A 13270-nucleotide genomic window follows, 5' to 3' on the forward strand; every position below is an offset into this window, starting at 1 on the left:
ATAATGCATAAGAGAATTAACTAATCAGAGGCTTTTATTTCTATCCTGGGAGAAAAAAATAGACGACTCTGATCGGTTGATTCTTGTGCATTACGCATTTCGTGTTATGCAGAAGTCTGTGCGGCGGCCCATATTCACACAAATTGGTCTATTTTCTTATCAAGTGGTTATGGACTAATCAAATTTCTTATACATATGCTTATGCGCTTATGCAAGTCTGTGGATATATCTTTAAAAATGATTAATGGTTCTGACAGGTTAAACGTGTATATATTTTTATAACATACGATACGTGTGATATACAGAATATTATTAATTCTTACCACAATTTATAAATATTGGTTTTTTTTTAAACTAGACACCACAAACGCACGTACGCTTCACGCGCATTATAACTTTAATTTTTACTTGTTAAAAATAAATTGCAACGATAATTGCATAGATGACCATCTACACAAATTATCATTAATTCCACGATGACGGTCAACAATTTGTCAATTTGGCAGCTGTCAAAAAATCGTATTGATAATTACTTTCGCAACACGATTCAGGAAGTAATCGCAGCAAGAGAACCAATCAGCATTGCAGAAAACTATCAACAATAAAATCGGTAACATCTTTTTACAAGTGGAAATGTATACTTATACAAATTGACTGCGTTCAGCAGAAAAAAAACAGCTTAATAAATTCAATGGTTCTTCATTAATAGCGTTTTCGGCTGACCTAGGTTAATCGTTCCAGGAGCGATTAATGATGTCATAAGGCCAATCACAACCATTCTTCTGAAGAAGGGAATAACTGTGATTGGCCAGATCTAGAGAAAAAGAACCTGAAACGGGTTAATTCAGCACCGATCGAAAACGTCGTAAGACTGCGTGCATCCAGTAACGCAATCGCTCACTGGATGGCTAAGTAACAATTGAAGGTGATTTGTTGGATCCAAAGGTAAGAACCAATCATCTTTAGCTACTTAGCCGCTCAGTAAGCGGTTGCGCTACTGGATGTACTCATTGATTCTGTCATTTATGAGGAAAGACCATAACTTAAGAACTCAAAAAATTATGAAACTGACAATACATAAAGTTTATCCTATAAATAAACTATTTCTTTTGCTATTCAATTCATTCTAAATGAGTAAAATCAATCTCTAAAATTGTCTTATTTTTACTTTTTAAAATTTTGTGCTCTTTCTTTTATACAAAGTCATTTAAATTAACACATTCAAATTATATTCAATCTGTATTTATAATTCCTAGATTTCTTTGAGCGAGTTACGTTTCTTCGATCTCTTCTTACGTTCGCGAATAACACCAAACAGTGGATGCCTTGCTTTTAAATGATCAGGGAACTGTACATCTGAGTTTTCTGTGGATACTGGTTTTACTTCTGGTGGTCCAGACAATTTCCTCCTTACTGTTAAGAATCCAGTTGGTTTCACATTTACTGTATATAGAAAATATTAACATTAATATGTGTACATAATAATAGATATTATAATAAAAACCAGGTACAATCACAAAACTTTTCTTCCGTAATATTTCAGTAAAAAATTTTTTTACCTGTCTTATACTGCGGTATGTTTTTCTGTGTATTAAAAACACATGTGACATTATGCCTCATTTTATGTGCAATTATACAATATCGTTCATCTTTAATTCTAAACTTCGATTTATCCTCAAAAACTATAGTTTGACCGTGAAACTCTTGCGGGTCTATCTGTAGATAACATACAAGATTACACTCTGATCTTCAAAAGCTGTGATATATATACATATAAATTAAACTGTGTCTAAATATGTACAAGTAAATGTATAAAAGTATAGAAAAATATACATAGCAGTTTTCTTATTTAAAATGTTCTAAACCTTTTAGGCCTTAATGAAACTAACTATACTATCAAAGTCTGAGATTCATCAATGGGCCTACTAAAATATAATATAGCGTCGGCGTTGTTGATGGAAGTGCGTACACGTTGTGTGTTAAACAAAATTTAATGTAAGTAAAATTTATTGTTTATAATAAGTATGAATTATTAAAAATAAACTTAGTTGAATAAATAATTTAAAATTACTTCTCGTATTTATTATGTACAGAAACTGTTGTTTTAAAGTTATAGGACATGGATGTCCCACTGGGGTTGAGGAGTAAATTTTTGAGTAAGATTTTGAAAAAGTTTGAAAGATATAAAAATTGTTTAAAAAATTGTTATTAAATTATTATAGCATAAACAGTGTATAAGATATTTCTTTTTCTATTTATTTATATTCTAAGCACAGGACTCTGCTGCAGCAACCATAACTGTCTTTTATTATCATAAAAAATGATAGTTATATTCAAGTTTTATTTTGTATCTTTGCTATTATAAACAGATTTTATAATGTATTTTGAGTAATAGTCGTGTTTCATATATTTTTGAAAAATTATGAAAAAATCAATCTTTAAGTCTCAGTAAAATACCCATGTCCCATTAAAAAAATGTTTTTTTCATTTGTATGAGTTATAATCTTATATTAACACATAACTTTTAATCAGAAATATAAAATACATTATTTAAGCTATTAGAAAAAATTTTGTGACTTCTACAAAAAACTTGTGTTCTAGGGGGTTAAGAAAATTTTAATAAGCTTGGAATAAACAGTTTATAATCTTCTATTATCAAAACTTACTAATCTAGGAACATCCATTATCCACATTTCTTCGCTGTCCGATACATCCTCCAAGTTAAATGTGGAGGACATATTTTCCTCATATAGTGTCTCCTTTTGAGCTATTTCTTCAAGCTAAAAAATAAATAGAAAAATACAGCTTGGTTTTTTAATTTCAATAATTTACAATAAATACTAATAAAATAATTAAAATTTAAATAAATCCTAGAATGGTAAGTTTTAAATACAGTAGAACCCCCCGTTAGTAGACTGTTCTGGGCTCTGAGTCTACTAATGCGAGGTGATCACATTGGAATGAAAAAATAGATCTTTTATGTCACATGTCCCATTTCCTCAAATGTAAAATTTATTATTTACTGTACGTCATTCACATACATATTAATAGTGTTTTACCATTCCAAAATTAATAAAAGTAATTAAAGTTAAAACAAGATAAAAATTTTAAACAAATAATCTTACAGTATGCGGTCTGGACAAAACTGAGGCAGGCAATGACAACCCTTTGGACGTTGCTTCACTTAATCTGTCGACGATACCATTTGTTTGCGCGGTCTCGTCGCTCGCTACGTTTTCACTGTGTTTGTCAGACTTCTTCAAGATACTCCTGCGTGATTTAACTACAGGACTGTTAATCGCCTTCGACGACTCCACTTCTGTGTTTATCGTGATAGATTTACGCTTGTAATTCGGAGACGGCGCGTCTACCACGTTCTCCATTAATACCATTGACTTGTTCAATTGCGTGTTTAGTTTTGTTACCGAGTCCTCGCTGGCGGAATCTGTCATTTTTCCTGAATTATTTTAAATCGATATAAACTATACGACAACACAACCTGTATGGCTAACAAAGAAAATATGCTGGTACACTGTACACACTTGCACACGCCTGATAGGTTATGGTTTGTTATATCATTAGGCCTGGTCTACAATGGATGTTGTAAGTCGTGTCGTAAGAAATCTAGCCAATCATAGTTGATCTTATACGGAGTCTAGGCAGCAGGAGTAATGGAGTACGGAGTAAGAGTAACAATTGACCAATTAAAAACCGGGAGTAAACGAAATGGGCAAATCTCATTTCATATTTCTTACTTCTTACTCCTACTCCATTACTCCTGCTGCCATTGTAGACCCCGCATTAGAGAAGAAAGGGAGAAGAAAAGCAAACATGATTGGTTACATTTCTTACGATACGACTTACGACATCCATTGTAGACCAGGCCTTAGGGCCGCCGCACAGACTTCTGCACATAAAGGGCCATCTACAATGGAGAGTCGTAGGCCGTAGCAGTAGTCGTAGAAAATATTTTTATTTTGTACTGCCTTACTGCTTACGGCTTATAGCAGACATTGAGCCAATTCGGTGCGTGTTTACGATGAGCGTTCGGACGTTTTGGATTAGATTTGGTTTTGGTTGCCTCTCTATGATAATTTGCTTGTATGTTACTGCTACGTCGTCTGTATTGTAGACAGCATTGCCGTAGATTTAGCGACTAAAACACTCCATTGTAGATAGCCCTTAATGGTACCCTAAGGCATAATTAGAGAATTAACCAATCAGAGGTCTTTATTTCTATCCTGGGCAGGAAAATAGACGACTCTGATTGATTTCGGAACGCAGCCCGCATAGGATTATTAGTAAATGGCGCCAAAATAACGATTTTATTCAGTCTAAAATTCAGACCATTTCAGCACATTTCAGACAATCTATAATAGATGGAATGACGAGAAAATTTTCGGAAAGTCAAGCCAAATTTAATTGTCTGGACGATCAAACGCGACACACAGAATTTTTATTGTGAAAATTCACGTCAGTGTCAAGGATGGCTTCTTCTAAGAACCTAAGGAGATCTGCGCGAGTAAAAACTCTTGTGAAATACACAGAAGATAGTGACGAGGGCACACCACAAGGCACTCGTAAGTTTGTAAATTATAAATATTACGTGCGTGATTAGATTTCTATGTAGATCTGTTCTAGAATGTTTGATATTTTTTCAAATTTTTCTTCTATTATCAAATTATGTACTTACACTGTCAATGTAATATGAGTAATGTTTATGTTTTACAGCCCAATCTAATATATTAAAGGTCGAGTTAGAAAAGCAGCTTGAAGATGTCGAAGAGGACGTACAAAAACCACTTGGTAATTCATGAGTATTTATGTAGAATAAAATATTTATTTATTTCAACTTTTTGTCTAGGAGAGACTTGGTTCATAATACGCATGTTTTCTTAACATATACACACCCATTCATAACTTAAATTAATATCTATCAATTATCACAATTGTGTTTCTATTTTTATATCTTTTTATTTTATTGATGTACTTAATACAGCTTTTAATACTTTTCTATACTTCTATCGTTCATTTATATCGATATAGATAAACTTTAAACTTTGTATAAGGAGTATTATTATTTTAAAGATGAGGAAAAACATTATTTTTATGTAAATTTTTTTGTAGGATACAGAATTTTTTATTTAATTTTTTATTTTTATAAAAACAAAAAGATTACCAATAAGAGCCACTAGATATAAATGTGCAAGAATTTATTAAATTGATCTTAAAATGTGTTGTAATGTCAACACAAACAAAATTATGTATATCAAATACGCAAATGTTTTGTATTTTATTTCTAACAAAACTTTGTTTTTTGTAACCATTTTGTGAATGCAATTTTTACATGCCTTAGTCCTGGGTCAGATTTACCCCCCTTTTTAGAAATCGAATTAAAATTATTTTTTTAATGGTTCAATTTTCTATAATTTAAGTTCTTCAATGTTAATCAAACACTCGTTAAAATAATCATTCATTTTTTGTCTCTAAATATTAATGTCATTTTATAGGAAGTGTAAAACAATGTATGTTTATACATTTTTAGAATTAAAAATTTTATTTTGTAAAAATTTCTAATTATAGATAAAATATATATTATTTATCTATATGTACAAATTTGAAAATGAATCATTTACATACTTTAAAAAAAGTACTATAGTGTTTTTAGCATATGAAATGCTCTTGATGATTTTCCTAATTTACTTTCTATTATTTTAGTTTGGAGAATTAAAAAATAAATTTAAAAAATTGTTAAAAGTAAAGCTTTATTGGCCTTGAATCTATTTGCATTAATATAGTTTAACTTTAATTTAAGTAGTCATCTGAGATTTTATAGTAAATAAAATTAAATTTAGTACAATAATTTTTTGTTTTGATAAAAAAACCATATTTATTTTGTTCATTTCTCCTTCCTTTTTTAAAGAAATTTAAATATAAATTTATATATGCTGATCTTAAGTAATGTTTACAGATTAGATGATTATTCTCAGTATTAAACATAGTTTAACTTATTTTCTAACTTTTCCTAGTTTTAAGAATTAGAAATAGATGAAAAAAATAAAGTTAAACTTGAATTTAAGTTTTAATGTGAGCTAATTTATGCAAAAAAATATAAATCATATTACATTTTCTTATAACATTTTTATGTAAGTACAGTATTGCCAAAAGCTTTTCATCTTAAATTCTGTATTTCCATCTTGTTTTTGTTTTCTCAATTCTCTTTTTTTACCTCTTTATATAATTTCTTTAATACATTATTTTTTATTATATCTAAATCCTTGATGAGAATTTATATAACTTTATTACTTTATTCTTGTTTAACATTTTATCTTGATGTGCGTTAGAATTATTTTCTAATAAGGATGTGAGTGGAAGAAAACTGTATGGATTTCAAACGCCAACAAAAAGGAATAACATGATGATTAAAGCCAATCAGTGTCGTACACCTGAGACTCCCAAAAGTTTCAAGACACTTCCAGTCTTAAAAATTGTTCTTGACAAGATTATGATGAGAGATTTTCAGGAAAATCAAGTTTTGAACAATGATGACATTGAAACTAGAGGTACAGCACAAAGAGATATTGCTATTAATTTTTTTTATGAAAGAACATTCATAAATTAAACTAGATTGCTTATGTGAATAACATATAAAAATACGTCAATGTATCAATGGTCAAAATTGGCTTAATAATATTTATATGTAATACATTTTTAATTTCTGTAAACTGTGCATTAAACATAGTTAGACTAAGATTTTTTTCAATAAATTTTTTACAGTGTTTTTAGGTGTTCAATCATTATTATGAAATTGATGATAAATTTAATTTGTTATATTATTCCTAGCTTCAGTTTATAATTATGGTTTAAGTTTGTATACCAATTTCTATTTGTACCAAATACCCATTGTATTTGGTACAAATAGAAATAAAAATGCATAACCTTTTGATTATAATTATTTCTTTTAACTAAAAAATACTTAAAATTTACATAAAAATATTAAATACCAAGATCCAGTCTTGATTGTAGTTGGTGCTTCTTTATATAATGTAAAACATATGTATTTTTATAAAAAGAAACATTTGTATTTTTAATTTCGATTTTTTTTTAATAATTATTAGTGTCTCGAAAACGATATTTGCCCAGTGTAAATTCGAGTGGTGACGAGAGCGTGTCAGAAGATAGCGAATATGTACCTACAGATAATGAAGTCAGTTCAGAGTCTGATGGAACTTCTGATAAAAGTGAAAATAGTGAAAATTCTGACATGAGTGAGGAAAACAATGTTAGAAGGGGAATTAAACAGAGAGTATTAAAACCTTTACCAAAACGTGACGTGCAAAGTACACCTAAAAGACCAGGAAGAGGACGTAAGACTGTGGCATACAAAGATTATGTAAGTTAAAATTAACAGTATTGTCTTAAATAAAAACTTTTAACAATTGTGTATATAATATTTTAATTATGTATAAATAATATTTTAATTATACTATTTATACATACTACTTTACTAATGATTTTTTAACGTTTATAGCACATAAAAACTGATGAATATTTTGAATCTCAATCGGAAAAAATAATTACGTCTGATCATACATTAGGAAGACTTCGGAACGCTCGTCTTACCAAAGATACTTTAGGCGAATTATTAACAAATCAAAGTCACATTTCTACAATACATAAAAAGCGTATTTGCTCCTTGACAGAAAATTGTAAATCGTTTTTTCCTATGTGGCAATTCATATTGGAGTAAGTATTAAGCAGTATGGTTATAAGAATTTTTTATTCCAAAAATTACTTTATTCAAAAAAATTTTTTTTTATTTCAAAACGCAATGTTATATTTTAGAGAAGGTTACAGTTTACTACTTTACGGAATAGGTTCGAAAAGAAATTTAATAAATGATTTTCATAATGAAATCATAACCAATCATCCAACATTGATTATAAATGGATTTTTTCCCAGCTTAACGCTAAAAGATGTAAGTAAATTATTTTAAGTTTATTAATAAATTATTTTAAATTTACAAAATTTTAAGTATTATTTATAGTAATATTTAATGATTAAAAGAATAAAAATTATTTATTAAATAAATGTCATTTTAGATTCTTGATAATATAACAAGTTTGTTAGATGTAGATAGTCCATCAAATCCTAATGATTGTTTAGAACTTATCGAGACAATTATGAGGAATAATCCAGATGATAGACTTTATTTAATAGTTCATAATATTGATGGAATAATGCTACGTTCGAATAAAGCTCAAAATATGCTTGCTAGCTTAGCAACTGTTCCAAATATTCATGTCATAGCGTCTGCCGATCATATAAATGCATCACTCCGTAAGTTACATTTTTTTTACATTAAATTGGATATTTACGAGTTAATGTCATTAATGTCATCATTAAAAAAAATTTTTTTTTTTAAGTTTGGGATCATATAAAACGGGCAAAGTTCAATTTTTACTGGTGGGATGCGACAACATTATTGCCATATAAAGCGGAAACTTCATACGAAAGCTCATTATTAGTTCAACAAAGCAGTGGACTCGTCTTGTCTTCCCTCCAGAATGTTTTCCTGTCCCTCACGTCAAATGCTCGAACAATTTATCTCATTCTTGTAAAATATCAATTGAGCAATAGCAATAGTAATTTTGCAGGTAATTGTTACCTGATTGTTGTTTTATTGTGTCATAATAACTAAATATTGATTATTTAATGATACCAATTTAGGGATGCCATTCAAGGATCTATATCGGTCAGCGCGTGAACAGTTCCTGGTCAGTTCCGATTTAGCATTAAGAGCACAACTAACTGAATTTATTGATCACAAATTACTACGGACTAAACGCACAGTTGATGGCGCTGAACATTTAATAATACCCCTTGATAAGACTCTTCTAAAACAATTTCTGGAGCAACATGGGTCATGATTTATTTGATGACTTTGAGTTACATATTTTTAAGTACGTATGAATACATATTTTTGTAAAATAGTTATAAAAAAAGTTCAAGGAAATAATAGTTTAATGACTATATTAAACTGTCAATTCTTTTGTTATATAAGTAACGCTTAAGTATACGATAAATTAAATGTTATATGATTACAATTGATATATCTTTTATATATTTATTGAAATAATCTAATCCTCATTGCGTTCATATAATTAATCAGTATAAATGTACTATAGCTAGAAAGTTATAAGATGTAATCTTTTATTGCTACGAATTATATAATTAAACTAAAGTTTAATTGTTTTTTAAATTAGAGGAAAAAGTTTAAAAAATTTTTTTTAATTTGAAATAATATAAATTTCGTATTTTATATACAATTTATGATTTTATTAGATCTATTCTTTGACTATTTTGAGCGCGTTCAGCAGACAGAGTGGATCAGTAAACGCTCAGTGATTCTTTATTATGATTTGTTTCTGCTTCTAAATTCAAGAACAAAGAACTAAAAACAAGGACCAATCATTACAGAATCACTAAGCGCTCAATGATCCGCTCCGTTTGCTGAATGCATCCAGTCTATTCTACATAAAGCACAAATATGGATACAATTAAACGCATATTTGAAAAAATAAAAGATACGGGTTTAATCGTAAATTAAACTTGAAAATTAAAGATAATTAGTTATCTTTTATAAAATATTTTCTAAAATATGTTTAATGCTTCATTGATGTATTCTTTTTTATTTTATTTCTGTTATTCTTTTATTAAGAAAATCTGTATCAGAGATATATACGTAAGTGCTTGAAAATGTTCGATCAATAGATTAAATTGCTTTGAACTGTAGATTTTTTGTTCTTAATCAGTCAAATACTGAAGTATTCATATCACTGAGTAGAGACTACTATTTGTCATTTAACTGTTATTATTTGCCCTTGTTACTTTAACTTTCTTTCTCTCCTATTAAGGAGTCATATACATGTCTCGGCCCTGAAAAGGGGTCCAATAATCATGAGGAATTGCTAGAAAACTAATCGATTAAGTTGAATCTTTTTTTATTCCAAAGAGTAAGCCTTGTAAGAAAGAAAATATATACTAATAATGTAAAATACAAAACAATACGGCTGCGTGAATTGGCGTAGGACGTCTTTTTTCATGCATGCATAAACAGTAGGCATTCTTTAATTCGTACGGTTGATATATCTGAAACAAAATTTGTAGAATATTTATTAATTTTTGGTATTCTCGGTTCACAAGAGGAATTTTTTGAGAAAAAAAATTACGGAAATAATCACTTTAAAAAAGTTGTGATTTTTTTTTGAAAAAATGTAACATTTTTTATTATTATTAAAACATGCTTGAACTTATCAAGAAAAGCATCCGTGAAGCGATAAAGAATTTTATTAGCAATATGTATATAAAAATTTAAGTTAATTGGACAAATGGTGAGGCAATTATCATGCCCACTGTCTTGAAAAGTGGTGTTTCGAGAAAAACATGTTAAAAGTTTTGTAAGAGTTAAAGTCACATAAAATACAACTTATCTTTAATCAGTGACGCCTGCACCATAAAGCTGATTTTATAAATATGTATACAAAACAAAACATCGGTTTTTTAAAGTTGAGAAACGTATATGATCCCTTAATATCAATAATAGTAATACACACACACACACACACACACACACACACACACACACACACACACACAATAATTTATATATATAACATTAATCATTTAACATTTATAATATGAATTCAGTATGTTAGCTAAGTAATTATTCGAATATTTGTGTTAGTAATCAAATTTAAATTTATAAACATACAAGATATTCTTCAATTATTTCTGGTCTCCGAAGACTATAGTTGCAAAAATTTTCGAAGATTGGTGAATATTTAAAAAGATGCTAAAGTTAAACTTAATCAGAATCGCTAATATAGAGTAACCAACATTTTTTATTAGAAAATATTTTTGAATTGTGAAATATCTTTAGCTTTATAGAATTCTAAATTTTTGTACAGTCAAAGTACGCATAAAAATGAAGACAGCAAAGGACAATTTCATTTTTGTGCATATTTTATATAAAAGAATCGATTCGATAAAATTATTTCAAAGATATTTTATAATTAAAAAATTTGTTTTTTAAAGGAGAATATTTTTTTCTAGACTACTTTTAATCTTAGTTCCAACGACATAACATTAATCTTTCCTGTTGTCGCTAGAGAGCAATTATTTTATTTTATACATATAAACTAGTATTTTAATTTTAAGCAAATATTATCGTCAGCTGACAGCTCGCTCTGTGCCAAAAGCAAGTCATTTTAACAATTTTATTATTGAAATGAAATCGATCATTGTTCTTTATTTTTGTGCATATTTTAATTATATAAAAGATTTTGAAAATTCGTAAAGTGAAGTCAAGGATATTTTCTAATAAAAATTTATTTAAATACTAATCAATGTTGCTTGATTTCAGTGATCGGACGAGAACTTTTTTTTTACTTTAAATTAATTTTTATTTTATACCATTTACATTATATGTACATATAACAAATAATACTATTTACATTATACAAACTTACTATATTTTCTCTTTTTGAAGTTCCTACTTTCAACCATCAACTCAACGAGAACTGAAATGGAAATTGTCTGATTGCTAACTTCTAAATGACTTTGTGTTCAATTTTGTGATTCCATTATCTATAAAATTTCGTTCTTTAAATGTAATGATACAATAGTTTCGAGAGATAAATCGATACGGAATATTGATCATTTTGTCTTCATCTCTCACTTCTCAGAAAAAAGTAGCTCATATGTAATCACGCATGTATATATGTATACATATTTATATATAAAATAATCAGCAAAAATACAATTAAATTATTAATTGTTAATTATTAAAAGTTATTTTTCTAATTACAATAATTTTTTAATTTTTTTATAACATATTAAATGCATACAATATACAACATAATTAATACACATAAAGTATTATATTATTATATATGTTTTTATATATAATATAAATATATAAGCATTTATATTTATATGTGATTGAATACAAGCAATTTTTTAAATATATGCGAATAACGGCAGAACGATTCTTGTATCGATTTGTCTTGCTGGACAGATTTCAATTTCGAGCATTAGATGTGTTACATAGCAATATATATTAACATTACACATATTTATAACGTAGTGTATATTTACATTATTACGTTATTAATTTACATATGATCCATTAAAAGAAAAAAAAAATAATGAAAAGAAAAATAGCTATACGAACCTAAGAAAATTTTATGTGGCATTTGAACGGATTTATACCGCGGTGGCCACGTGATCGTCGGCGTAGCGCCGTGCGCATGCGGCGTCCTTGCGGGGCTCGCGGAGCGTCATGAAGTTAGCGCGGAGTTAAACAAAGGCGCCAATCGTCCGCGATCGTGTACATATACTTTTTACTCGCGATATAAATGGACGGCGCGCGGGGAAGGCGGTTGAACGTGGTGGTCGTGCGATGAGCAGCGGCAGCGAGGTCGCCGCTTCCACGCGCGAGCACCCGGCGGGATGATGGCTACGCGCCCAGGCGAGATCATCATCGTCATCGCGACGATCGTCGCCGAGCGTTAGCGGTGTTAGGTTAGCTCCCATACCGGTGCCGTGAAGCTGGCCGTGTCGATTGCGACTTCGATAATCGCAATCATTTCGAAAGTCTCGATCGGCGCCAACGGTCGGTTGTGGTCGGTCAGTCGCTCGCTCGGTCTGTCTGTCGTCTCTCGCGTTCGTGAGATTCAATTCTCCTTCGCGGGTAGAAAAGAGAAAAGCGGGATCAATCCCGGTCGTCGTGAGATTCGTGAAATTCACAGCGAGATCCGCCTGGCTGCGATGAACGACGACGGCGCGTGACGGGACGTGACGCCTGCTGCTCCGCGACCGGCGTCGACCGTACATTACGCGGCGACGACGTAAACAATGCGCTTCTCACATGACCGCTCTGACCTTACACTGGTAAGTCGCACGCGCGCGCGCAACCTTGACTTTCGGATTAAGTTGTATACAGAGGGAGAAAGAGAGTGTGAGTGAGTCGTCGCGCCGAGTCGTAGAGAAGTAGCGGCGTACATAGATCCGTTTCCCTGTGAAAATCGTGATGTCACTTGCAGCATATTTCTCGCGAGGTCCTCGACGTTCGCGTCGGGACGCCGAGGCGTGAGGACATTTCTTTCGAACCTTCGTCACGACGCCGCCGAACCGGCGACTCTCGTTCCCTCTCTCTTTCTCGATGTTCTTAACGTAACAGAATCTCTGTTATTTACGAACGAGAAGT

General features: G+C 30.3%; 2 protein-coding genes and 1 long non-coding RNA gene across 7 annotated transcripts in view; 1 reads left to right on the top strand and 2 right to left on the bottom strand.

The window, feature by feature from the left end:
* Window positions 1-1107: 1107 nt before the first annotated feature.
* On the bottom strand, window positions 1108-3588 carry LOC105835533. The gene is made up of 4 exons (XM_012678926.3): window positions 3126-3588; window positions 2667-2780; window positions 1560-1716; window positions 1108-1443 (listed from the first exon to the last, which is right to left on the bottom strand). Exons 1-4 carry the CDS (start codon window positions 3450-3452, stop codon window positions 1253-1255), a joined length of 789 nt encoding a protein of 262 aa, XP_012534380.1. The 5' UTR covers window positions 3453-3588; the 3' UTR covers window positions 1108-1252.
* Window positions 3589-4293: 705 nt separating this feature from the next.
* LOC105835532 (origin recognition complex subunit 2) overlaps window positions 4294-13270 on the top strand; it is a 100646-nt gene continuing 91669 nt past the window's right edge. For 4 of the 5 annotated variants that reach the window (XR_004964144.1, XR_003625247.2, XR_004964145.1 and 1 more), the window contains exons 1-9: window positions 4294-4580; window positions 4732-4806; window positions 6345-6563; window positions 7119-7393; window positions 7532-7746; window positions 7846-7978; window positions 8103-8340; window positions 8427-8657; window positions 8731-8963. Coding sequence is in view for 1 of the 5 variants with exons in the window: in XM_012678925.3 (XP_012534379.2) it covers window positions 4487-4580; window positions 4732-4806; window positions 6345-6563; window positions 7119-7393; window positions 7532-7746; window positions 7846-7978; window positions 8103-8340; window positions 8427-8657; window positions 8731-8930 (1680 nt within the window). In the remaining 4 variants the exon portion in view is untranslated. Of the gene's footprint in view, window positions 4581-4731; window positions 4807-6344; window positions 6564-7118; window positions 7394-7531; window positions 7747-7845; window positions 7979-8102; window positions 8341-8426; window positions 8658-8730; window positions 9114-13270 lie in introns of those variants that run through there. The other variant, XM_012678925.3, reaches the window with a different exon arrangement.
* On the bottom strand, window positions 8911-12954 carry LOC114253779. The gene is made up of 2 exons (XR_003625249.2): window positions 12236-12954; window positions 8911-10152 (listed from the first exon to the last, which is right to left on the bottom strand). It is a non-coding gene; the product is annotated as an uncharacterized LOC114253779 (long non-coding RNA).

The sequence above is a fragment of the Monomorium pharaonis genome, chromosome 7 (genome assembly GCF_013373865.1).
Source record: "Monomorium pharaonis isolate MP-MQ-018 chromosome 7, ASM1337386v2, whole genome shotgun sequence".
In the NCBI taxonomy this organism is placed as follows: Eukaryota; Metazoa; Arthropoda; class Insecta; order Hymenoptera; family Formicidae; genus Monomorium; species Monomorium pharaonis.